General features: G+C 41.6%; 1 protein-coding gene across 1 annotated transcript; it reads right to left on the bottom strand.

The window, feature by feature from the left end:
• Positions 1 to 3855: 3855 nt before the first annotated feature.
• Positions 3856 to 19146, bottom strand: LOC142995552 (sphingosine-1-phosphate phosphatase 1-like). The gene is made up of 4 exons (XM_076146636.1): positions 18340 to 19146; positions 17424 to 17831; positions 9211 to 9300; positions 3856 to 5403 (listed from the first exon to the last, which is right to left on the bottom strand). Exons 1-4 carry the CDS (start codon positions 18820 to 18822, stop codon positions 4852 to 4854), a joined length of 1533 nt encoding a protein of 510 aa, XP_076002751.1. The 5' UTR covers positions 18823 to 19146; the 3' UTR covers positions 3856 to 4851.
• Between the last annotated feature and the right edge of the window lie 8765 nt (positions 19147 to 27911).

Here is a 27911-nt window from a genome sequence, read left to right as displayed (position 1 = left end):
GTGTGTGGAAAGAATGGAGAGCATCCTTAAGGACAATAGAAATCACCATCAGGAAATTTGGCTTCATGCTGTTTATCAATCTCATTTCCCCCAATTTATCCTCCAGCTGTAGGAAATGTCCTGCCAGGATAAAAATACGCACAGCTGACACTTCATTTGCTTTAAGGCTTACGGCTTAATCTGCTTCATAACAATGTTACCATACTGAAATATCACATAGACAACTTTACTGAGTGCCTTTCTAGATATTACCTGACTAGGAATCAAGGATTTCTTCATGTCAAACATCACTCGGCATTAGCTGTCTGACTACAAAATGTGCTGTTGTAATTTTGACATCTATTTCCAGTTCCCAAATTTTCCCCAAATTCCAGTTCCCAAATTTTTCCCAAATTCCAGTCCCCCAATTTTTCCCCAAATTCCAGTTCCCAAATTGTTTTCCCAAATTCCAGTTCCCAAATTTTTCCCAAGACCTGGAACTGACCACCTTTTTTTCCAGGCTTCTTGTGAAGTTTACAAGAGGAATCTTCTAAGGCCTTTTTTGTTGCGGCCTTTCTCAGTGGTGATGACCCTGACTGGGCATGGCAAGATGTGAAAAATGTTCAAACTTTTCTCTGTGATTAAGTGTGGATTTACCTGTTAAACAATGAACCAACCCAAGTAAATAAAACCTCACATTGGATAAGAAAATCAAACAGTACTTTTGTATATATTTGTACTCATACACAGGATAACTGTCTTGAATAAGCATTCCAACTTTAAAAGCTGGAAGGCAAGATAAGAGAGAGATAGGGGAACTGGTGCCGCAGTTGGTCACAGTATATAAATCAACACGTTTTTATTTTTTGTTTCTGAGATCCCAATGTTGAATCAAACTGTTGTTTACTTTCAATCAAAACAAAAACAAACAGGAATAAACTTCTATTCACAGGAGAGGAAACACATTCAGAGACCAGCACTAAAACAAAACAAACATTAAGGCCACAGGGAAGTGAAACGAGCCGGACAGAGGAGGGAGCTCATCTTTCTTCACGCTAACCAATCACAGCTTGGCAGACGCCTTGTGACAAACCAATCACAGCCTAGTGGTCATTCAGGCGAAGTTGAGCCGTTTGAGGAAGTCGAAGAAGAGGATCATGTGTTTAAATTTTATTTTTTTTTAAAATTCCAATTTAATTCCAATTTCAGATTTATCTTCATTTAGGCTCTGTTTTGAAACCTTTACAATGCTTTAATGTGCAAATAAAACACACTAATCTATTTGCTACCGTGCCTTGATGCAGCCCCACAGATCACACTGAGTGAAAAAACCTGTTTTCACTCAGGAATCCCACTCTGTTGTATTTCTGGCTGCACCTACAGGCTGCAAAGCATGCGTGGCAAACTCTAGTTCACCCACCTTGGCCTTGTTGTTGGTGGGTGTGTCTAACTGGGTGTGTATGCGGGTAAACTCACGTGTCACTGGTACGAAGTTCCAATCATAACAAAGCTTTCAGGAACAGTTCTGGATCTATTTATACAGGTATAAACATCCGGGTTCGACACTGATCCTGCTGCTTTATAAATACCCAATCAGATCCACATTCCAGGCAAACTTCACCGTCCTCTGCCCAGCTCAGGGGAAACAGTGCATTCTGGGAACAGTGCATTTGTATTTGGACAGTACCATCTACAACCACAGAGGTCACCTTGGCTAACATGGTTAACATGGAGACACCCTCAATGATGCAGTAGTTTAAAAGGCTGCTTCAAAACTTCTAGTGATTTTGCTCTTCTTCACTTTAAAAGAGCTTCAAGCCCCAAGCGCGGGGGGGAATCAGCAGCTTAACACTCGACCAGCTGAGTGAAAAATGCCCTCGAGCAAGGCAGTTCGCGTTACAACTGCTGCAGTGGTTTAAAATAAAGCGAGGCAGAAAACTCTCCTCTTTACACACACACACACACCTTCAAAGATATATGTAAAATTATTGCCTCAAAGAAAACAGCTCACTACAAACATACACACACACACACACACACACAAACACTACAGCTCCACAACAAAAATACCAAAACATCAACATTGTCTTCACCAACAGCTGTCTCAATTACCTTTTCAATATTTCAACAGTTTAATTCCTTTGATTAAGTGTTTCATACCATTTATTGAAATTGTTGCTGGGTAATTGTCAATCATTGTGAATCAATATGAAGCCTTCACCTGGAGTTAAGGGAAAGAGTATTTGTGATATTTTTTCAAGATCAGAAAAAGAACCGGTGGTAAAAGTGTTTTTGTCATTTTGTTTCATCGTTTTCCATTCCATCAGTTGTTTTAACCTCCTGAGACGCAGCGTCCTCATATGTGGACATTACATTTTCTCTTCCCAACACCTTATACAGCAGTGTGCTTAACTTAAACCTGTTGGCCTCGTGTCTGGGTCTCAGCTGGTTAAAGAGGAGATGATGATGAAGGAAAGGCGAGCAGGGAGAGTAAACACGAGTCGTCCTCACTGGGAGCGCCGACTGCATGGATCATGGTGTTTTTCCTCTCCGCTTGATGTCCCAGAGCACGGCTCTGCACTGACGCGTGTTTACATCTCACACTCTGGCTGCCAACGTGTGGACGTGGCGTTCCTGTTTTAGGGTTTAGGATGAGATGATGTTATCCTTCAGAGAGTAAAAGTGATCATTTAGCACTGCCTGGGAGGTTTGCTGCCGTTTACCACTACTACTACTTGTGGATAGAGCGGGAATATCAATATTATTTCATGTAGATCTGCATTGTTTTCGTCCAACAGCAGCAGTTTCTTTGATGTAACATGCTCAAGAAAACAATGACACGTTTTCTGTAATGTATGTAAATGTTTTACATACATTGTAAGTTCAACAATATTTTTTCATCAAGCTACACTTTTGTTGTATTTGTTTTGAAGTATTCTAATACTTCCTTTCCACTGACATGTTCAATGGTAATATAAAAAGTTTACTTGCAAAATATTTTAAGTGTGTTGTATCAAATATGTTGTCATTAAAGTTTTTAAAAACTTTTAGACCGTACTCCTATTTACATCTAACTACCACCTCTGAATCAAATTTGAGTTGGTGGGGTGGACCTGTAAGAAGTGCTGGGTAAAGGGAAGAGTGTGTGGAGAGGGAGTCAAGAGCTTAGAGAGGAAGAGGACAGAAACACTGGAGTCACATGGAGCTGAGAGTTTTTCTTTGCTACCTCTCCAGCTGCCAGGTCAGTCTGAAGCCACAGGTTGGTCCTGTGTCTTCATTTGAGAGTAAGATGATAATAATATCGCATGTTTTGGATCGTATCTTAAACATCCAAACTCACAGGTCTCTTTATAGTATTGAAGGATGATTGACATTTTTGGCTATCATGATAAAGCTGATGATGGACCGTTGATGTGAATGACTGAGCTGCAGTAGAGGGAAGGTTTGGCAACAGTTAAACAGTAAAAACCTGTAAATCTAACTGTTACTTTGAAGAAATCCAGCAAATAATTAGCAGACTGTTTGCATTTTCTCGACTCGTCCATGAGTAAACTGTCGTCGAAGCTAAATGAGTCAATGCCAAGTTTAAACCGCAAACGTTTCCTTCATGGTGCCGGAAACCCAAATGATGGGGCGTTCAGGTGAAAAGAAGCCTAAGGCAAGTTGCAAAATTCTGGTGCTTTATGTATTGAATCAGTTTCAATACAATACATTTTTACAAAACTATAAAATGTAAAATGTGCCTTTGTGTGCATTGTTATCTACTGCGGGCCATCAGATGATCCACGTGGCTTCTCTGCTGAGAGCAGCGTTAACTCCGCAGCTGCCTCCCTCCTGACACCACCTTCTCATCCTGCCCTGCGCAGGAAGTGGAAGTCAGCTTTTTTGCGGGTAGAAATGCTGCAGCAAGCCCACAGCTTCCTGTCACTCTGACAAACTTACAGAAACAAGACTATTAAAAACATTTCCCGCTAAAAAAAAGTGACTCTTCCTTCCTTTGGGCTCATATGTGCTCAGTCATTGCTCTTGTCCCAATTCCACCTCAGGGAAAGTAATCAATCTCAGAGCAGAAGACAAACTGTAGTTGTCTAACCACAGAGCAAACACAGGATGTGCGCTTTAGAAAAATACTGTACATGTGCGATTGAACACCTCGAAAAAAACCAACCAGTTCTGACACAGTCTGTAAGTTCCGGGGCGGACAGTTCAAAATGTTCAAGTTTCAACACAGGGGTGTCCACTCCACAGGGTCAAAGGTCAACGGCGGACATTTCTCAACACAGGGATTGATGATATAAAAATCATAAGCATCTTATTGCTTCGAGAGTTGAGAGAGAGAGAGAAAGAGTGAGAGAGTGGAAGAGCACTACTTAATTTCTGAAAAAGAACCACACAGTTTGATACAACACAAAATGACCACGTACACACAAATTGTTCCAGATGAATGAAGCTGTTTGGGGAGCAGTAGGAGTCCTTGTTGGGCTCTAAAGCTACACAGTCCCCTGGAATCAGAGGTGATTCGTATTGAAATTAAAAACAGAATAGAAATCTTTCTTGCCAAAGTGGCAGGTAGAACTGATAGCGAGGAAAAAGGACGAAAACTTCAGCGGTCCCTGCCTTTTAGAATGTAGGAGGGAAGTGGTTCATCCTTCCTCATTGCTAACCTGAGCCAAACTTGAGAGAAACTGCATTTAGATCAGTGCTTAGGCTTAAATTCGCCCGAGTGCAGTCAACAGCGCAAAAGCTTCCGGCTGAGAAAGAGGCTATAGATGGGACAAGTAGGGCAAACTGGTCTGATAACAGTAATAGCTGCATATGTAGCTGTCGCTGCTCCACCCCAGTGACTGACGAGGGAGTGAACTACGCATCCGATCAGGAGAGCCGCAGGTAGCTAAAGATCAGAGGAACCAGGAAGAGCACATTGAAGCCAACTGTACCATAGACAATGTAGCGGTACGGCAGCTCTACCTCCATATGCTGCCGGGCCTTCCTCACATCCCCGCTGGGGATCCTGAACACCCAGCACACCAGGGGGATAGTGACGGCCTTCATGAGCGCCCGCGTGGCCACCAGCACCAGCACGCCCAGGACGAGCCGCAGCATGGCCGCGCCCACCAGCCAAAAGGTGAGCGGTGGCATTGAGAAGGGCAGCTGGTCCAGCGGGGGATCAGGCAACCGCCCCAGGTAGTGGTTGACGTGGGAGGCCAGGGCCACACCGGCGCCGGTGCCCAGGATTTGTGCGGTGTCGCCCCGAGAGGTGCTCCAAGTGTCCAGGGTGAAGGAGAAGAGGCCCAGACCCAGATGGAGGGAGATGATGATGAGCGGGGCGTAGGTAGCGGTCAGGTTAAAGTTATCGATCAGGTCCAAAGCTGGTAGGCAGAACGTCAGGATCAAGACGCTGTACAGGAAGCCGGCTATGACATCCTGGAGGAAACAAAACAAGGGGATGACAGTCAGGTCAGAGAGGTGGCCGCTGATCATGAAGCTTATTGGTTTCCTAGGCAACAGGGGAGAAGACATTTGCTGATTCAATGAGAATCGGTATAAAAGTATTGTTAACAAATCCGTCTACACTTTCTTTTAAGTTTTCAGAAAGGAGCAGCAAGTAGCAAGAGTCGAATTTTTTCTCTCTCTCAATCGCAATCAATATAAAAACATTCCACAGAATTCAAACTGAACTCTTGGCAGTGCAGTCAGCTACACCATGAACATTGTATCGTATATGATAACATTGTATCATGTTGCGTCACGTCGTGTCCTATCCCACAGCTGGAAAAAGGTAACATAATGTTCTTTTTGCTCAAATCTTTAGTTTGAGGCTTGGGAGGAGGTGAAGAGCTATGATCTCAGATAGACGGAATTTTCGCTAAAGGTCTTAAGGACGGGTCAATACGACACAAACACACACATACAACACACAAAACAACAATGAGACGAGAGACCGACAGCAGGATTCTAATACGTTCAACACTAGTTTCTTCCACAACTCCAAATAAGTTTAACATCAAGCTGTTGTCCGATTCCATTGAGTACACTTCCATTGCGCGTGACAGGTCAGGCTCCGGTCAGCATTTCAATGTTGAGTTAAATCTATCTTGTGGAACACATTAGCCTCACAGTCAGTCATTAAACAGTGCTCAAGAGTTGCCCTCACATGTTGGACACAGCTCAAGCTCTGACTGCTGCATTCTAACGAAGAGCTCATGTCAACGTCCATTGCAAGGCCACGTGTTACTATCAGAGGATTTAAGGGTGAAGCAACTACAAGATAACCAGCTGGAACCCTCGCTATCAATGAACTGCTGCCCTTGCATACATTTATCAACACTCCTAATGACAGACACGTGACGAGTGAAAGCTTTTCCAGGTCTGTCATTTTCTCCCTGACTTGTGTGTGGGGAAGTGAAGGGAATTGCTACCCAATGAGCCGTCCACTCTGAAACGCTCTACAAGCAGGACAAGAAGGTGGCATGATGCCTTGAAGGCCAAAATGTGGGTGGCCTAAGTGGAAACTGAACCGCTAATGGAGCATCTAAGCTAGTTCTGATCCCAGAGGGAGCTCACAATTTATCCGGAATCATTAATGACTAAACTGAAGCGGCTATCAGCATCCATTATATGATTGTACATGTAATGGCTCACATCAAATGAGTTCTCTACACTATCAATAACTTCAAAACTAAATTCAAAGTAACAGACAGAAGTAGTGTGCTGCTCTGCAAACCTTTTACAAGGTGTATAGAGGTCAACAACACCAATTGTCAGGAGAAAAGTTTAATGTCTGAGTTTTTCCTGCAGAACAAAGGAGGAGGAAGTCATTTGATTGGGCGTGATGATTTCCAGAGCGCGTTAAGTGCCCGGCGGGCTTGGCAGTGCAGACCGCAAATGGCTCTCCATGTGTTTCCTGAAACATAACCGTCTCCCAGGCCTGCTGTAGAGCATTTAGGCCTAACGACATCAGTCAGTCTCTGCTATCAGGTGGAAATGAGCTCTCTGCCTTGTAGAGCTGCAGATCAGGGGTTAGAACAAACAAAATGTACGTCTGTCACTTTGTTTATGCTTATTCCTCTAGAGTCCATACTGTTGGACTAGAACAGAGAGTGAAAAGGTTATCTACAATGCCATTCTTGACAAGTAGAAGTAAGGACCCAAATTTGAATATTGATGCAGTCAAAAGCTGAGGAAAGCAGTATTAAAATAACTAATATCCAAGTACGGGTCACAGCTGCAGCATAGACGTTTCTAATATCTAATCTAGGCCAGCAGATGTGCGTGTGGTTCCTGAGGTGGAGGTCTTAACCAGGACAAACCTGTGGGCAGCCACCAAAAGCCTTTTAAGAAAATCTATGATGTGGAATTACTTTGTTACATTTGTTTGGGATGAATGCCAGTGTGCTGTAATGTCTGCAGGAGCAGGAGGCATTACTCACACCGCTGTGCTCCTTCACCACCCTTCCATCTTTCGCTGCGACACCGTACAGGCATTACAACGTCGACTGTTGCCCTAGTGACAGACAGCCAAGTCCAACACTGTTCTAAGATAGACAAGACATTCACCAGTCAGTGACATTACCCCATACAAACGCCATTCAAATGCCCACCAATGGTCACAAACACAGTTACACAGTTTCTCAACTTACAACTTCACTAGAGTATGGGGTATAATAATCTAAATCCAGACTCCGGGCTTTTATTTGCAAGTAAATGTTTATGCAACCGGGCTGGCCCTGTTCCAGTATTCAAAAGTAGAGAACAAAAGTATCTCCTATCCTACAATGAAGTATGTAGACGCTTTGGTTGAGTGACTCTCACACATCTACTTTGCTTCCAAACAATTTATGGAACGCAAATGTTTGTTTGTTGTAATGGTGGACACATTAGAAACGGAAGTGGAACAGCTTTAAGCAAATACCTAGCTTTAAAAATGGTACTTGGGCCTAGCCTCGACTTCATTCAATGTAGATAGACTCTTTCTGTAATGTAACACTTGTTCCTTTTAAAGACAGATTGTATAGCAAGGGGGTTTAAAGAAATTTACTATTTTACTAACAGTAGTCCACTATTGGCAACATCTTTTTCAATTGCTGACTCCTTGTTGACCGAGTAAGTCCCCAATGCCATGGCTGCATCGCTACCCAGACTCAGCAAAACCTACTACCTGTGGTGAGCACATGGTGTTACTACATCATGTACATGACAGTACCTGTTCGGCACACACACACACACACACACATCTCTTCCAGACAAAGCCCTGCTGCAGACTAACTCAATCTATCACAGTAAGGGGAGCAGAGGGGGAGCAAGTTTTTGCAGGTAGAATATTCTGTAATATTCAGGACGGGATGGCGTAATACCGCTGTGTATTGGTTTTAAAAATCAACATCTGCCTTGAGCACAGGCCTCAGCATGTCAACCACAGAACAGATTTAGAGGTGGAAAGTAGAGGTGTGACTAATCCAACTCTTATCAGAAGAACTTGAGTCAATCGTCAAAACATACAACTGCAAAAATAAAATGATAAAAGTTCGATCAGAACCCTTCTGACTGCTCTCAGTATTGCTAGGATTGTGAAAACGGAGACTACATTACAATGAAATCAATGAGAGGAGGACACCATCTGTAATCGTGTATGAAACAGCACACTATAATGACTGGATCCACTCTGACTTAAACACCCAGGTTGCTGCTAAAGAAGTACTTTCCTGTCTAACATCTGGCAGGAATTACTCGCTACTTCCACCTTCTTACCAACCATGTGCTGTGTGTTTAGAAACTAAGAACACCAACAACATTTTAAGTTTGTGTGTGTGTGTTGATCTCTCAAGTTTGATCAAATTCTTTGCCTTTTGTTTGGCTGAGAATCCGCTTCTTGATTAACTGAATGGAAGTATTGAAGGTTTCCTGTTTCACACCCTGTCTGCAAACCCAGCCAAACACAAATGGGAGGGACAAAAAAAATGCACAATGGGTTTTTTCAAAGCTCATACAATAAATACATAATTACATAACAAACATTACATAACACGTAGCCTGGGTCAGACCTGATAAACTTTCGGTGAGCCGTTCTGTGTGTCCTGCTGTGGTTACACTTGTGGATGTGTTGCCGAAACAGAACCTGAAGACGGATCAAGTCTGGAGCTAAGTGGCCATAGTTCAGATTCTGTTACCGATGGATCCGGTATTGAGTTCACACACACAGAAGCGTGTGATTAAGTATGTGTGTAGACTTACCAGGATAGAGTGCATGCCCATGTAGAGTCGGCTAAGGCAAACCAACAGGCACCAGCAAAGAGCCAAGCTGAATCCCAGAGTGAATGGGTACTGTTGAGGTGAAATCAAATATGTATGTTAAATTCAGGGCAGCACAGACATCCAACAACATGTTACATTTGCAGCATTATTACTTATTGCAATGGTGAAATCTCAGAGTAAATCCAACCAGAGCAAGATAACAATAGTAACGACCATGATAGCTTTAGAGTCCAGTGACTTAAAATGTTCCATTAATCAAAAATAACAATTCAAAGTTACTAAATCCCTAAATACTGTCTTAATGTCGGTGCACTGATTATTATTTATGATAAAAACTGAACGAAAAAATACGAACGGCAAACTTCTGATCTATAAAAGGGGGGCGCAAAAGAAAAAGTTTGGGAACCACTGATTAAAACTATTGTAAAATGATGTTATGCTGCAGCTGACCCTGAAGAGATGTTCTGAATATGATTATCTGCTTATGTGTACTGGACCCAGAGGACCTCATAAATAGTTCAACAAATCTGCTGTTTTCTTTATCAGATGTACATGGCCTGTAGCACAGAGAGGAGGGAGGGAGCGAGGAGTGGAGTTGGGAGTGAGGGAAAAGGTCACACTGCAAAACATCTCAACTTAGAGCTATCGTGTGACAGAGAACTATTGTTCCGTGATCGGTCTGAGCCACAAAAAGCTGTTTTTTTTTAAATTTTTGTCTGAATGACCTGACATAAAACCAGATCCATGAGAGCAAAAAAACTGAAAGCTCAAACTTGAAGCCACGTGATGAAGAACATGTTATCAGCCTGTCTGAGCAGTGTCAGCAGGACGTACAACGCTCAGTCGAAATTCAAAGATACTTTTGTAACCTAAATGTGTGTGAAAATTTCAGTTTTGGTCTACAAGTCGTTGATTTTGACAAGATCCAGCTTTATCTTATGAAATTTGAATCACGAAACATCCCAAAAGACTAAACATCCTGTTGTAAAGTGGGGCTCAGGCAGAAGCTAAAGGAAACTAGCTGTTATTGAGCCAAGACATATTGACAATTGGCCTGCATGACCAAGCCAGTACCCGGTAAACCTCTTTTGACACATACACTGTACTTGCTCTTACTGACACATGAAATCTGGCGCTGTATTAGTTCCAATTATGCTTGTTAGTGCAAGAAGGCTGCATCTTATTTAGACACACGGTGAGTTTTTCTTGTGGCCTATTCACTAATGTTTTGCAGTCGTTTTAAGAAAGAAACATTCCTAAAACAGTGAAGTGAAGGGTTGAATGCATTGTTTTTTGTTGTCAGAGTTCTCATTATTGTTGTGAGTCTCCTACTATCTCTTTATCACTTTGCCTTGTTCAATTTCACACTTCCTTTTGCCAAATACTTTTTTATTAAAGATAGCATCTAAAGACATAAAGAGCACGCCATTATAAAACATTTAGGAGTAAACGCAGGCATTTACAACAACAGGTACTGTTTCACCTTTGTTGCAACCATAAAGATAGGGGGAAAGAAAAAGAAACTAAATGGAAGGGAAAGAAAGAGATGGCAGATGCGTCACGGCACAGCTTGTAGTTTTCTTCATTGTGTGTTCAGAGGGCTCAGATTTCCTCTCACAGTCCAGAATTATATTACAGTGCACACACACACACACACACACACAAAATCACCACTCCCAGCCCTCATTAACCCTGCGGGAGGAATGACGCCATCATAATGTACCATAATACTGCACTCAGTATGGGGCTTTATGATTGTTCAGCGATTTACACATACTTGCCCGCTCAAAGAACGCCCATGTTCTGTAACTATTCATTGGGCGTAAGTCAAGTAAGCTTTTAATCACATTTAGAACTGTTGTGGGGTTCTCTCGCTTCATTAAGTTACACACACAGTCAATAGTGACATCAAACAGTGTGTTGATAAACAGCAAAGCGGTTGTGTGATGTTGTTGTTTTCCGTCACAGAGAAATAACCGTGGTTGCAAAAAAAGGAATTGCTGGAGACAAAGTGACTAAATATGAAACTGAAACATTTCTATGTATCAAACTAGGGAGGGACGTCTTCCAAAGCTCGACTGCAGTGCTGACAACCTCGAATGTTTTTGTGGTAGTGGTCCTCATTAACCATGGGCCCGCCAGATTAAAATGACTCATTAAACCTCGTACAGCAGATTAAGTTTAAATGTTTAAGACCAAACTAACCTGTGGCAGCACATACAAGCATAACAGGGGGATATGGTTTGTTATTTCTTATATTCTTTGGTGTAACTGTTTGTGAGGTTGAGAGGTTCTTGCTCAAGGACAGAAAACAACTGTTACAAGGCTCAAATATGTGACTGTCTGGTTTCAGTCTACAGTTAGAGAGACTTTGTAACCACTAGGCCTCAATAATGAGCAGTGTAGGAAATAACAGGGGGCAAAGGGCAAAATCGCCCACATATTCTACATTTTTGCTCCTAAAAACGGAAATCCAGGGGCAAAACTAGACCATTTTCAGCTGACATGTTATGAATGAACCCACATTCTAAATCAACGTGACTGAATACCTGAAAGCGAAAGTGAATTTGCTCTCTTCTGAGAAAAATGGGGGCGGCCTTTTGGGAATCGGGCAGCGAAAGACCACAACCGAGAGCAAACAAGTCCTTCGTGGTAGCAGTTAAACCTACTGTAAGTGTGAAATGAGATAACTAGAAACAAGACCTCTAAAAAAACTCCACTTGCTGGGGGAAGACGTGAATTTAAACTCAGAATAAAGGGGTAGTGGGAGCTGAGAGGGAGGAGAGTGCTAAATTAGCTGTAAAGCCTGCTGAAAAAGGACACCTTTAACATTTTTGGAAGAATATTGTCAACGCTGGACTGCCATTGTGCAAACAGAGCGTGTGTCACCGGCTCTCACAGCCATGTTTGCACGGTGGCCACAACAGCAGCCACCACGTGTTCTATGGATGCGTTGTGTTCTTTGCGGTTGACTGCCCACTGCTTATTGACCTCTGAATCCACTCGGTCTTGTGTGCAACACACACACACACACACACACACACACACACACACACACACACACACACACACACACACACACACACACACACACACACACACACACACACACACACACACACACACACACACACACACACACACACACACACACACACTGAATTCGAGAGAGATGTATTTGGGAGGGACATATGGTGGGGGGGGCGCGAAAGAAAAAGTTTGGGAACCACTGATCGAAGTGATTAAATATTGCAGTCCTGTTTTACTGTTCAGTGTGTGTTGCTTGAGAAACAAATTTCACCAAAACCTTCTTAGACTCTGTTGGACATTTGTTTAGAGTCTGAATGCAAACGCAATGTAAAACTCATTCAGCCTGCAGGAAGAACTGTGGTGTTCCAATAGTTCCTGTTGTGAGGGAGGAAGTCCCACACAAACGTCGGGTTTTCTCTTCTGGCTCAACAGCACAACAAAACAAAACAAAAACTACAAAACAAAGAGCACTATGTATTATATATTGTGTTGATGCCCATGGTGCTTGTTTCCCCTTATTTTCATGTTTTCGATTTCTCTCTCTCTTCTCGTCTACTTTACCCTAACCCGTCTTCTCATCTTCATCCTTCTGCCTCTCCATCCCTTTCCTGCCAGCCTTATCTGCTCTCACCATGCCTAATCTCTTCTCTGCCATTGAGTGTGATCTCTTTTATTACCAGTATCTTCCAAGGAGACATCTGGCACTAGTTACTGGCCGTGGAAGGCGGCGGTAGAATGGGAGAGGAACCAGCCCATTCTAAAATTCCTGCCTTGCTCAGACAACTCCGCCAGGGCAGTGATTTCAGCAGGGAGACGACAAAGACTGGGAGGGGATGTTGGGGACAAACTCTGGTATTTGGCTAAAGGTTCTGGTATCCTTGTGTAGTTAGCAGGATGGATAGTAACCTCTGACATCCAAATAAACATAAGGAAGTGAGCATAGATGTTCTATTAGACTATCTGGCAGTCACCTGGGAATCACCCGGTATAATTTTTAATTGTTTCATGCTGTGTGCCACTAAGGCAGGAACTTAATTACTCAGCAAATCCCAAGACATTATTTCCCAAGGCTTTCCACCAAAGCTATGACACAACAGCAAGACATAAAATACACCCATCAAACATTAGCTAGGTTCACACGCACAGCCATCCATGAGTAGTCATACCGAAACTAAGATACAACCGCGTTAAAGCATGAGGTGGTCTGACTAAGATCTGAATCAGTCTAAGCGTAGTCCAGACTGATAATGGCTAGACTACTTGGGGTGCAAATGGACATGCAATTGGAGATTTTGCAACATTTTTCACCACTTTATGAAATCATTTGGTCAAAATGTCCAGCAATGACACAAACCGCTGCTGTTGGGTGATTAGCATATGTTACACTTTGTTTTGTTTTTGCTGAATATTTATGTTGATGAAAGCTTCTGACATCATCCAGTTATGGGACAATTTGAGATTATTTGTATACATACAGGGGCGAAGAAACGAAAAGAAGACACACACACACACACAAAAGAGAACAGTAACAATGAAAGTAAGATGGATATGTGATATACAGGTGACCTAATAAGGCAAAGGGATAACAAAAACCTGTGTTGTTCTTTGGTATTATGTTATTTTTAGTGAGCTTGTGAGGTAGGGGAGCATCTCAAATGACCTTTCTGACCTGTAATTGACACCGATAGGTTGTTTCCTCGAGAAAGACGTCACACTTTGAAAGAGGACCCTCATGATAAAGATCTTCAAAGAGAGAGATTTGAAATATTTTGTTTTTGGACGCATTTTGGAAAGGCTTTTGAAAGAATCCAGGCACAGAGATATGGGTATTTCAGGAGAGGACCCCGGCGAGTTGAGTAAAATGGATGTCCTTGAGAGATCTACTACATGTGAGTCATCATCTTGGTTCAGCCTCTTGTCAGATGGACAACTGAGGGTGCAAGGCTAATGCTGCAAATCAGAAGATCCTCATAGTTCCACTGTATGAAAATGCTAGGGATCACTAACTGTAAAAGGGAAGTGCAGTGAGTTGAAGAATTCCATATAAAAGCCAAACTAATGGGAGGAGAAAGCCAGCATCAGATCCAACAGACAGAGAGAAGTCAATGTCTTCTATAGTGCTAGACAAACAGGGAAGCAGCAGTAGTTCCAACTTTGAAATGAGATCGTTTTGTTGTCCTAAGACACACAGAGACTCTACACAGCGCTGGAGAGAGATTCCCATTTTGTGCTTCCTACATTTGGCAAAGACTGGTGTGATGTTACAGAGTGTACAAAAAGGGAGCGAGGGAAAAGAAGCAGAAGTGAATCAGTGTCTTATCTTAGACTCCCACCCTTGTAGGTCAGGGGTCACCTCTCTTATCTCTGCTCATGGCAGACAGATGGAGGCACAGTCATAAATCAGTCCCACCTCGGCACTCCCCTAATATGACTCAAACGCCATACAGTTCATTTTCCTCATCAAAAACCCCTCACTTTGTTTTAATCCCACACTCTAGCTACCATGTAGATAATGTGACAAAGCATCATGAGAAACTGGGAAGTGTAACACAGCAAAGCAGTGATAGTAGCATTTATCTATGTTACCAGAGTTACCAAGTCTCAATCAGCGCTGGAGAATCACACTCAGTGCTGCTGCCAAATAGATAAATGGGGCTGAAAGTCTGTAGAATCTACCACGGACACTGAAGTAGCTTTCCAATTCCCTTATACATACTTTGGGCCTTACGCCACTTTTGATTGTGATTGAGAAGTTGTTGTACTGATGGACCTTATATCACACAGCTTCCGAGTGTGTCATTTGTTTGAAATTTGAGAGTTTGGCCAATAGTCAGTATTTTTCCCATGCTGTCACTTAGTACATATAGATGCACACTAAATCTTCAATTATTATCATTATCATTTTTTGTTTGATCGACTGTTTCAGGACTTGTCAGGAGAACGACAAAGTTAGGACAGAACTGATGTATTTGATTCTGACAGAGCCACCAGCTGCACTCCTTCAAAACACACAAAATCCGAATAATAGAGAAGGAAAAAAGGGAAAATCAGTCGCCCTGCTGGCTCGGTTCAGTAAAAAAATCAATAAAGTTCCAGCAACTTGTCTCAATCTTGCTTCTTGCAGTTTGGACATACAGTAAGACGATGGGACGATTGGACAACGCAGACATATGGCCGGTTATTACTGACTGAGCACAATGAGATGTTGTTCCCGCTTAGTGGACAGAAGAAGATGAGGAAACGATAAACAGAGAATGATTTGTTAAAACGAGATTCCTTCATCAGAATGCATATTGTTCCCATGATGCATCGAGATCTACTCCAACTCTCTTCTGAAGAGGAAAAACGTAGGACCGAAGCTTTACTGCTCACGTAGGAAGCCTCTGTGAATGTCTGTGTCTCAATTCACTGTCTTTATTTCACTGTAGCACCAACAGTAAGAGGGCAGGAACATGCTCAGAGAGCTGTACAACCACCCTGCCTTCTGTCACTGAATGCACCGTGCCAACCTTTCATTAATTGTTAATATAGCAGCCTCACGTCTTGGGTCTCTTGTATCAAAAGCTGAAGCACATTTGCCGGTGTTGTTCAAGTGCAGCAGGTTGGGTAGAAACGGTCGTGTAAAAATGGAGGGTCATAGGTTTAAGCCCCGTCACAGTAAAAGTACCTGTGTCTGTCAAAGTGCCCGTGAGAAAGCTACTGAATGTCAGCCGGCTCCGAACGATGATGCTTTTAGCTGATTCAAATGAAAACATATCTCCAGGACATATGAATGCGCAAATGTTAAGTGTTTTTAGAATATTAGAAACTGTTTCGCTTACTAGACTGAAGTCACTCCCCTTCCAGTCAGGCTTTTAAGATAACTACAATCATGTAACATGCATGTCACCAGCCTATTGCATCCAAGGTGTTTGCCTTTACTCAGGGTGCAAAGGTCCATCACACTGACACACTGAATTGTACTGTTTAACATAAGTCAAAGGTGGACGGCTGAACTTTGCCGAGAGCGGTCTGATTTATATAAACGGAAAGATAAGTGAATCTTTCATACTTTTGTTCAGACTTAGATTTTCTCAGTTTTGGGAAATAGGTTAGAAAGCTGAAGGGAAACCCGAGCTGAACTTGAGACTCTTCTCTATAATTCAACTGCACTTACTCTGCTTACGTGGGACTATGAGTCTGATTCATGACTATACTGATAATCACATGGTACAAAGTGATGAGCCAACAAAGACTGGCAACCAGCTGTAGGTGTTAATAAGATCCTTCACCAGGTCACAGGCTAAGTTTAGACCGTGGCTGTTCAGCACCTTGCTGAGCCTGGGTGAGTGTGTCTTTTACCGCAATGGTACAGTAGAAATTTGGGTTTAAGACGAATATAATTGGCATTTTTAACTTTGGGTACTTTTGCACTGATCACAAACGAGTCACCATCAACACTAAATGGAACCCAGTCACGTTCCTTTCCCCAAACAACGTTGCTAAATGGACAAGGAGGCAGGCCCCTCATTTGTTTTGGTCCAGGAAAGGAGGGCTGGAGATGCAACTTGTAAAACAGGTTTCAATTGTGATTCTTTCTACAGCAGAGCTAAATCTGTAGTGACAGGTGAGAAGAGTAATTGAAGGTTATGGAAATGCCTTTAGAACAGGTATGGGTCAAATTCTCCATTTTTCACCTGTCCCATTTTTTGCCATGCTGAACTTTGCTCCTTTTTCTTTGAATTGAAGCACTAAAGCAAAAAGCTGAAATGTAAAAAATCAGGCGTAAAACAGGGATGTAGACCTGACAATATTAAAATTTCTTGTTTCTTGTCCTGTTTACGTCTACTGTTAAAGCCATGTAGTGGGATTTTGACATCTAATAAAAACACTAAACTAAAACACTAACACCCTAAAAGTATGATGCAAGGTTTCCCAAAGAATAGATTCTGAAATGCTGGCTTAATGTGTGGAACATTTCTTTTTGTAATTAAAGTGAACTCTTGTTTGGGGAACAAACACAGCGTGTTGTGAAACTTCACTAGGGAAACTTTTTTCATTTTCATTTTACAGAAAAGGAAGTGGCTCCAACCTAGTTCTCCATCTTGCCAACCCCAAGACGGATTATCAGTCAGCATTATGATAGTTCTTTGGTATAGTGAGATAGATTTATGATGTCTTACCTCCCAGCGGGTATGCGACATGAAGAACAAAGCAAATGGGATGGCTGTGCCCGACATGGCATGGGTGGAAGGCATGCTGTACTCAGAGTTGTAGAACATCTCCACTTTGACCACAGGTGGGGAGGCAGGACGGGACCATCCGATCACATCCTTGGTGCACTGTCCGAGGTACATGACCCAAACCCAAACCATGATCAACCTCCTGCTCACAAAGGCATCCACGTTCCACATGAGGAATGGGAAGAAGGTGATGTAGAAGCTCTCATTGCCCAACTCGGTTCCAAAAGTGAACAAGTAGTACAGGAACTTGTTCTTGATCAGGAACTCCTGGCCGACGTCGCCTGTCAGGGAGTTTCTCCGCAGTGGTTTGACTGTGCTGCTCTTGAGGGAAGCGAGCTCCTCAGATGCCTTTTAACAGTGAAAACAAGACAATGTTAAAGTCAGCCCAATTAAAAGCTGAAAACATAGCAAGAATTACAGACTAGATTGTACAGGAATTACAACCCGTGCTTTTTCTGCCGTCCCAGAAAACGATGCCGGCAGGTCTGAAGTGAGCACATCATTGCAGGCTGACAATTTATTTTTTATGATGCTGCTTTTCGCCAAGCAGTCAGGCTCCTCGCTGCACAACTACCTGCCAGCACCAAAGCCTTTATAACCATTGCAGAGAGCAGGGCTATCTCCTGGACTGCACACTAAAGTTGACTTATTTCACAGCATACAGTGTTAACGTGAACGGTACAATAAGTTGGCATTCTATACAATAATATCTATGCAGTTCAGGCCTGTTTGGATTTGATTGTGAATCTATAGACGAGACTTGAACAGTACACACCAACACCACGAGGTGATAGTCATACTGCTCTTCCTAGTGTTATCATTTTATTATTCAATTCAATATTATAAGTATCCTTGCCTTCATCTTTTCTTCCGAAAACTCCCCTGGCCGGTTGGGGCTGTGGCCCCGCTGACCCGCGGTCATCTCCGCCGCTGGGCTCCGACCGTTGCTCCCAACAACAGCCGTCACAGTCTCTCCATGGTCGCCCGGTACAGTGAGCAGGGTTCCGTTGTTGTGAGGGTTTTCACTTGGATCTCCGTTGCCGGTAGCCCTCAACCGGACCCCCGCTCGTGTCGTCGCGACTTTCCCCCCTTCTCCTGCTCCTTTAACGGCGTAGTTTTCACTCTCGCTATCCCCATTAACGAAATGATGGCGAGCCGTGTTGTTGTGAGAGTGAACCGGGTCCTGCACCGCTTCCTTGCCGCCGCTGTTACTTTTACTATTCGCAGAAGCGGTTCTTGTAAACGACCCACGCACCCCGCAGATATGTTGAAAACGTGCGACGAGGTGGGGGTCCTGAAGGTAGTCAAACATACTGAGTACACGGTTAGTTTTCCCCATGTTAGATAGTAAATCCCACGGCGCAAAGAAGGAAGACGGACCCTGCTACTTTCACCCAGACCACGGTGATGAACGCTAGCTGCCCGGCTAACGTTAGCTAGCCAACTAAGTCGTGCATCATGGTAGAGAGAGCTCAGAAGTCAACACCAAACCTGTTTAACCAGGAGTAGTGGTTCTCAAAATGGACAACTATAGTTAGACAATGACAAGCAAATCGAATAGGATAGATCTTTTAAGGTGATCCGGATGTGTCGGTGCCCCGCTACCTCTCTGTATCCTCCGCCAACTGACAGATCGACGGAGAGTCACGACACTGACTCGCTCAGCTGTGGTGATGCCTTGAGGTGCTGTGGGTAAAATAATGACGCGATCATAAACACAACGAATGTGGCGAAAATACTATAGTTATGTCTCCCTGTTTGAATTATTTATTTACTTTAACTCATACCTTGTAAAACATACAGGGTAAAAACATAACAAAAACAATTGAATACTATTGTTGGTAATTGAATTTTCGCCACATTAATTTAATCATGTATAATGAACTTAAAAGTCACTTAGCTATATGCTTATTTTTCTCCTTTTTGATTGGTTTGCATCTTCCCTGTTCTATCACCTGTCAAAATCCTTTAACAATATTTCATCCAGGTAAAAAAAATCGATCATTGAAAGAAAGTCAACAAATAAGGTTGCAGCCTGGAGGCAGTTGTAACGCATCCATTTACAATTTGCGTAAGTAAAGGCTGAGTTAGGCAGAAGTAAGTGAAGGTAACTTAAGCTCGCGCGCAATATCCAGACACAGTGACGTCATTGGAGATAGATAGATAGATAGATAGATAGATAGATAGATAGATAGATAGATAGATAGATAGATAATGAAAAACACCAACATTGTCACCTCACATACTTTATTTGATAATCGATTGCCTGAAAAAGTTGAATGGCCCTCTGTCAAAATAGTTTATCTTAAATATGGAATAAGCATTTTCATTAAAATATAAATTCTTTTCTTAAAATAACAAATGCACCTTTAACAGTTGCCTTCAGTTTCTTGTTTGCTTCCATTTAAGAGATTGTTACAAAAATGCACATTATACAACCCAATAAAACGTCTGGACAGAGACGGGACAATCAAAGACAGAATGACACAAACTTCTACTGTAAAACCATTGTATTCATGACATCAGGGATTACCTTAAAAAGTTAAGAATGCTCCCTAAACCCATAGCTGTGGAACATTTGGAATATGTACTGTATATGTGAAAAATCAGGAATACTTTTGAAACAAGTGGAACACTCCTGAAAAGTTGAGCTAATACCAAAAAAAGTTTTAGGGATAACCATGGAAACCTGATATAATCCCTAACAGCTGTTAATAACTCTGAAAGGTTATTCTTTTTACAGTGAATACAGCTGACATTGAGTCTTGTTATTTCGAAATATCTTAAAGCAATTTGATGAAAGTATGTTCATCATCAAATTGTTAAATGAAGCTGCTGAGCTAACAAGAGGGAAATTGGATTTTCAAGCATTTCAAGACGTACTATAATCAGAAATTCATCTTTAAAACAATAAGCGACTTGAACACGTTTTTACCCTACTGAAGTCTCAGGTCATTGTTTTATTTTGCTTAAAAAAATAGATTTGGTTTTTGATTACCACCTAAAAATCAGTTCCTTTCTCTACACAGCATATTTGTCCAACATAATGCCATCCCTATTTAAATAAAATCACACATGAAATTTTAGAAGGGAATATGTTAATTTTGATCTTTAATATTTTGAAATGTTTAAAAAAAAAAAAAATTACAGGACTGAATGAGCAGTGCATGTGATTGTGTCACTCTGAATTGTAGTAAAATTGAAATTTTGATAAACAACTTCTCTTTCATGACGTAGAAGATGTATCTCTGTTATTAGTGATGGGTAATTAAAAACAACTGTTATCAATATGTGTGACTTCAGAGAGTTAAACAACTTCGTAACAGAAGAGCAATGATTGACCTTCCATCATCCTCCTTTTCACCAACAGGGGGTAGCAAAGAGCTGCAAAACAACAGCTCATAAAGCTCACTGGATGAGCACATGACATCAAATGTAAAGAGACAGTAAACACACTTGAGAATTTGTTCAAAACAAAACAAAAAGACTGCAAGTCTTCAGACAACATAACAGTTCACATAGTTCAATTAATGATAGAGAGGATATTTCATAAGTCACAGAGTTGTTTAAAAGAGAACAGAAGCGTATCAGCACCTGTTGATAAAAGCCATTTCTTCACACAGTGCATCAGAAGAAGGATGTAATCCCTGAATACGCTCATGCTGCACACGAGCTATAATAGCTGAACTTTTTTTTCTTTTTTTTTAAATCAACAAGACAGTAACAAGAAGCTGGGGGAGGATCTGTGGTCACTTATTTTCTGGAATCAAATTAAAATCTGCCAACACAGTGAGACATTTCCAACTGTTCCTAATACAAATCAACTTGTTTCAAGAATCCTTTTCATGATTCCAGACATCTGCCTTATTTGTTTGTTTCCCTAAACATGTTGAAGCTGGACTCTTGTCTGCTGCAAACAAATGTCCCCTCAGATGTACAACTGTAGCAGCTGTCTAACCTGACTGACAACAAATGACTCAGCATATAAAGCAAACTAGGAGCTGAAGAAGACATCTCACAAATAGGTGGAGACCAAACCAGAGGAAAAGCCAGAGTGAATATTGGACTTCAGAGTAAAGATAATGATTCTTAATGTGTGCTGAACGTGTTAGTATGCAACTGTTGTCAACACTTCCTACACTGTACTGGATGAGCTCAGTCCTGTGGGCTGTATGTTTGTCTGCTGGTTTTGAATTCTGCTATTGGCAGACGTTGAATTAATGGTGCCTTATTGAATTAAATTGTTCAATTGTATTCACAAATTTGCAAATAAATAAAACAAATTCAGAGTCGATTTTCACATTTGTTATTGTAGATGTTTCATTAAATAAATACAGAATTTCTCTACCATGTCGTTATTCAGAGAGGTTTCTTCCTTAAACTTGACTCAACACAAGGACAATGATTTGGCAAAACTCTGTATCATGGCAGTCATGTAATCTCAGGTCCAACTCCCTTGATCAGTGGAGGTAAACCAGCTACATATCCATTCCAATGCACACACACATGGTTCCTAGCATGGCTCCAAAATATTTTCAGTGGACAGTGATGTTAAATGAAGTGTTAAGATGCACATTTTGCAGTGCAACAAAAACAACGCCAACAAAGTCCTGCATGGAGTCTCACATTTACCTGTAAAGTAAAGTGCAGAGTCGGACCTCAGAAGAAGACTGACACCGGTCAAAAGACGTAGGGAACTTAGACAGAAAAGACATTTCCTCTTCTCTTCTAATCCTCCGCTGCTCTAAGAGACGGTGACATCCTGCTCATTAGCACAACTAGCACTTTACTCAGCAAAGGAGTTAATGTAGTGACTTTTTTTTTTTTTTTTTTTTTTGAAAAACGAGGGGAAACAGTGCCATTCATCAATCTGGTGACTTTGAACAAACAGCACATGTCCACACACTTACTGTCACAGGAGTGAACAATACTCCTCTGAGATTTGAAAAGAGACAGGACAGCAAATCCTGCAGAGTCATCCATTGTCATCCAGGTTGTACAGAAGGACCTGGTGGTTTTGGACGAGGCCCGGGCAGCTTCTCAGGCCATATGGGTAACAGGGGATCAACCGGTAATGTGGAAGCTCCTCCAGGCCAAACGCCGGGGAGCAGCAGTCTGTCACCAGCACCTTCACCCGCTTCCTATCTGGATACATCAGCCTCTGCTGCCTCCTCTCTCCTCTGATGACCTCTGCCTCTTCCTCGTCATCTTCCTCTACTTCATCTTCTTCCTCTTCCTCATCAGCTTCCAGCAACTCCTCCTCCTCATGGTGTATTTTCCTCAGCAGGTTGTTGATGAGGACAGAGCGCCTCAGGTAGGCCTCTGGGTCTTCCAGGAACCTCAGCTTCTGCAAGGACAGCTTCAGGATGCAGCTCCGGTCCTCCTGCAATATCAGGTGCTGTGGGCAACCAGTGAACAGAGGTCAGGAGGTCAGATTATGACTTACTTTAGAAGGAGCAAGGCAACAAATGTTACTTAAATGTATTGAGAGCCAATGTTACATATAGCCCTCATGAAAGAATTACATTACATTACATACCTGTGAAGCACAAATCTTTCTTGTGAGAACATTGCAATGTCTGGAATGTTACACCTTGTAAATATAACACTTTATGATGCAGATGTTTCATCCATGGTCATTTTGGGGGGTTTCTCGCCCGAATGGCAGGAATTCACTTTCCTTATCCATGAGTAAAGCAACAGCCTTGGCATTCTAAACTTGTTAAGTGAATGTGAGTGTAGACTGCTACTTCATGAATCACAAACATCAACAACGTTTGAGGAAAAGCGTCTCTGTGATGCTTTGTGCACTTATAAAGATTGCTCAAAGGTTCGAGCCAGTAACAGTGAGCAAATAACACCAAACAGCTGATATTGCTCGAATGGTTATGAGCTGACAGAAGCATTTGCATTGGTTTTTACTTTTCAGCCTCGATATATAAAGACAAATCAATGACTCAAGCCCGGTGCTGCCAGTCTGGCCTGGTCTTGAAAATGTTGCAAAATCAGTAATCACTCGAGAAAAGACTAAAAGGAATCGTCTCTTCTTCCTCTTTCGGGTATTTTGAATGAGTGAAAACAGGGATATTTTGTCATTGTCCAAGACATTTCCAGGTCTGGAAAAGAAATATTTTCAAATCCCAGGATTCCAGGTTTTTTTTAATGACTGTAGAACCCCTTTAGTGGCCAAAAACCAAATGACTGCAGCTTTAACCACACATGATCAATCTTTCATTCACCATAACCACAGTGTTTCTCTCACATGAACCACTGATCCCCAGCCTTCATACTGTAGTTTCCATGTTCAGATACCATAGGAAGAGTAAACATTACTGAATGTAATGAAGAGTTTTAGGTAATTGGGTTTAACTACGATGCAAATGAATATTTTTGGTGTAAGAGGAATGAATTGAGTTGAGTGTCAGATTAAAAAATACTAACAAAAGAGGAAGTGTCACTGCTGAGAACTGAGAATCACTAAAGGAACATTTGGTTTTGTTGTAAAATCAATAAGAAGACAGTATGAAAACCCACAGCTTTAATCAATAGAGACTTCATATGGATCAGGGTCTGTCATCAAAGAACAGAACCAGGACCCACGCTTTCCACTGAAGGTCGACTTGAACACAAAGAGAAATGGGGAAAAGGAAAAGTAAAGGTTTTTACTTTTTGAAAATATCCATGTAAGCCTCTGTGTAAATCCTCCTCCTCCGCATATTTCCTCTTGAAGTAAGCAACTTTCGACGTTGTTGAATGGGTTGGTCTCTCTCACAGGGAAGGGACTGCAGCACACAGAAGGACCAAGATTAATCAGAAAATCCGATAAAGGATAAGAAACCAATTTCTAGGACAGTTATAGCCGATGTTGGTGACAGGAAATCATGCAGTTTCCCTGACTTAGTAAAAAAAAAGAAAACAACAGGTAGACATTAAAATCTTGCAGGACTTAAGGTCCAAAGTGAGCTATTTTCTGCACATTTTTTCATTTTACTGCATATTTACAGCATAATGTTTCATTTTACTGCATATCTTTTGCATTCTTTTTCATTTGACTGCATATTTGTAGCATACTCTTTCATTTTACTGCATACTGTTCCATTTTACTGCATATGTACAGCAAAATATTTAATTTATCACATGCATTTCACCAAAAATGCAAATATGATCAAAATCATGCAGACATCAACATCACTGATGTCATCCTGGACTCTGCGTCCACACTACTGTGCCATGTCCTCACAACCTTCGGCGGCCGTGGCTTTCTGCTGTATCTGTTTCAATTTACTTGAACAATATATTGCCGATTTTGCCTCAGGGTCTAAGTTCTCCTTTCTCTCTCTCCCTCTGGCTCTCTGCCTTCCTTCGAAAAAAGTGAAACAACAATAATAATAACAAATATGCAACCTTTTTTCTTTTCTCTGTCTCTCTCTCTTCTCTCCTTTCCCCCTCTTTCTGTATAAAAATGATCTCCAATGTGTCCCATAACTGTATGTGCACTGTCATGTCAAATGCTTGCTTCAACAAAAATATACAACAAAAATAAATAAAAACATTTGTTTGTCTAAACTACCTAACAGTAACATAAGATGTTGATAACAATCTTGATGGGGAATGCTACGTTTTCATTCGTTCAGAGAAAGAAAGAAAGTAAGAAAGAAAGAAAGAAAGAAAGAAAGAAAGAAAGAAAGAAAGAAAGAAAGAAAGAAAGAAAGACATTATATTGATGGATGTTGACAGTTTAAAGTACAGACAGCAATTGAACACAAGTGATGGCATTGAACTTTACAATGTGAAAAAGGAAACACAGCCTTTGCGTGAGGAATTGTAACATACATGGACGTGATCTTTTATCTTTTATGTCTGATCTGTATTAATATTTGACTCTAACAGTGAGTTTGTGTCAGGTAGGGGTACACAACACGTACACAACTCACACAACCAAAAGCTCCACAGAAAGAATAGGTGATGTCATCTTTCATTTACATCCTTATTGACGCTTTCCTTTGCTATTGTCGAACAGTGCAGATTTAAAATACAGAATAAAATCCACACAACAGCACGTCTCACTGAAACAAGATTACTCTTTGCTTTTAACGACGCACAGCTAAAATGTCAAAGAGCAGAATGACAGAGAAAATATGTTTCCTATTAGTGACTTTGACTTCCTTTCATGCCATTCAAACCACTTAGACATGCAACATATCTGACAGCACATGAATGTAAGATACGTCAAGCTCATAATAAACAAACTCATATAAAAGGATTGCTGAATATGTTCCCAATCTGTAGAAGAATATTAGACTGCAGCACCTGTGGAGACGCAGGAGTTTGCTGTCTGTGAATGACATATCAGAGAGAAGGCAGACAGCTGTGCATTACCTGATGCTGATGGTCCACAGGTGATGCTGAGCTCTCTCACCAGAGGTCTGATCACTGAGTCAATCTGGGACTCCACATCACCTTCAGACTCCTGCAGAGAGAAGAGTGAGGAAGAGGAGGAGGAGGAGAGAAATCACAGAGCACATCTCACAATCACTTATGTATTAATGCCAAGAGAACGACGATACATAAAGGAGAAAACAAGGTTTACCACGTGAAAATGTTAATTACAATTTCACACGTGACAGCGTTATCACATCATGTGTAATGCTTTTGCATCTTGATGTGATTTTGCGGGTGGAGGTATCTGAGTGAATTCAGTCAGGGGGTCCAATTCTATTTCACTTTGACATAAATATGAAGGGCATTAAAGCTTGGTTTTAAAGCATCAAATGACGGTTATGATAAACTGTCCTTTTGCACACATGCTCCAGTTTCAAACACACACACACACACACACACACAGACACTTCCCACACAGCATCCATCATTACACATCATTCATGCATTTGGATGTTAATCATGAGTCACAACAGCTTCAGGGGAGCCCGATGGTCTGAATGTTTGATGGTAAAGTTCCCCTTTTGTGTTTGTAATAATATGATCTATAATACCCTAACATACACTCACACACACACAAACGTGCAGAGAAACACACATGTACACACATCTTCCTTTTATCTCTTGCGTTCTCTCTGAAAATGAGTTTACAGCCAGCAGAGGAAGGGGGGGACTCTGCTAAATATGCTGTCTTTGGAAAACGTTTGATAAATATTATGAAGATACGCTGACCGATAAATGAACACAGTCAGATTCAGGAGCATTGAGGGACCGATTTAGGATAAAAAACAAACAAACAAACAAACATTTCCATAATTTGCGATGCTTAGCGATGCTTGTAGCAACATGGCTGATCAATACCAAGCATTTTATCAGGGGTTTGGTTAATGTGGATGAAATGGTTGACCGACTAGTTGTTTGCTCAAATCTCAAAATCACAGTTCTTTGATCGGACAAGAAATCTGCTCTTTCATCACTGAAACATTTGTCCTCTCCTATTAAAAGATGTTTAATGGTTAATCAATGCTGTGATAACTTCCAAATCAGTTTCTGAGGATTCTGCACCAATGTACATTTACTGGAGTTAAGCATATTACTTAATTATTAATGTCATTAGTTAAAGACTGTTGAAGGTTGATCACGGTAAGTTTAACTGTGTCTCCTTCTGTAGTGTTTATGTCAAACAATCAGCTTCCGATTGGTCTACAGACTCCATTTCAATGTTTATTTTATTCAATTCTATTCCACATTTGTTGTTAGGGTTAGGGTCAGAGAATTTATCACATATTTATTCTTTTCTTAGAGCTATTAAAAGGTATTTATTTGTTTATTTCAATAACTTGGTAATTGTTCCCGCCATTCGTTTGATTACAGTTAATAACTATAACTTCAAAGTTCAGGGTTCAATTATTTGATTAAAGTTATTCCCCGGTGTACCTTTTAAGATATCAGGCTCATATAGCAGTGAACAAATCCGTTCTTACCGGCAAATGACGCTGTCCGGCAGGTCGGTATCCCGGTGAGTATAACCCGTTCCGACTCGGTGAAGTCCCGCCTGTCCGCTCCGTAGCGTCTCATCTACCGTTAGGAATCCGATTTACGGGCGCTCCAGCTCGGCCTCAGTCAGTGCCACGAACTCCGATTAGCCAGTGAACGCAGCTCCTCCTCAGTGAGAGAGCCTCACCTCTCCCAGGCTCCTAAAATATCTCACACACACAACACACGCCGCTCCCCGCTGCCGCTCATTGGTCCTTATGGAGGCAGATGTTTCCCTGTTGCTAGGAGACTCTGTAAGCCACTGTGAGGATGAGGGTGAGGATGATGACTCGATCACTTCACATCCTCCCCACAGGTACTCAAACCATTTAGTAGAACGGAAACATTATTCCAGACATTGTACTTATTTCAGATGAGTTGAGGAAACAAGACGGAAGGTGAAAAGGTAAAAAGTTCAAATGAAATAAATAAATTCAGATGTGTGTTTGCTCA

Source organism: Genypterus blacodes, unplaced genomic scaffold (assembly GCF_046128005.1).
Source record: "Genypterus blacodes isolate CSIRO-AG114 ecotype Tasmania unplaced genomic scaffold, CSIRO-AGI_Gbla_v1 ptg000033l_1, whole genome shotgun sequence".
Lineage (NCBI taxonomy): Eukaryota > Metazoa > Chordata > Actinopteri > Ophidiiformes > Ophidiidae > Genypterus > Genypterus blacodes.
The sequence above is the reverse complement of the archived record's forward strand: the minus strand, read 5'-3'. Positions and strand labels throughout refer to the sequence as shown.

What these genes read in the sequence shown, in the direction of transcription:
- LOC142995552 (XM_076146636.1), bottom strand. Translation starts at nt 18,822, where the DNA reads ATGGGGAAAACTAACCGTGTACTCAGTATGTTTGACTACCTTCAGGAC. An exon ending in TTTCGGAAGAAAAGATGAAG is followed by an intron (nt 17,832 to 18,339) that starts GCAAGGATACTT and finishes CACTGTTAAAAG; the next exon opens with GCATCTGAGGAGCTCGCTTC. An exon ending in TGGGCATGCACTCTATCCTG is followed by an intron (nt 5,404 to 9,210) that starts GTAAGTCTACAC and finishes TGTTTCCTCCAG; the next exon opens with GATGTCATAGCCGGCTTCCT.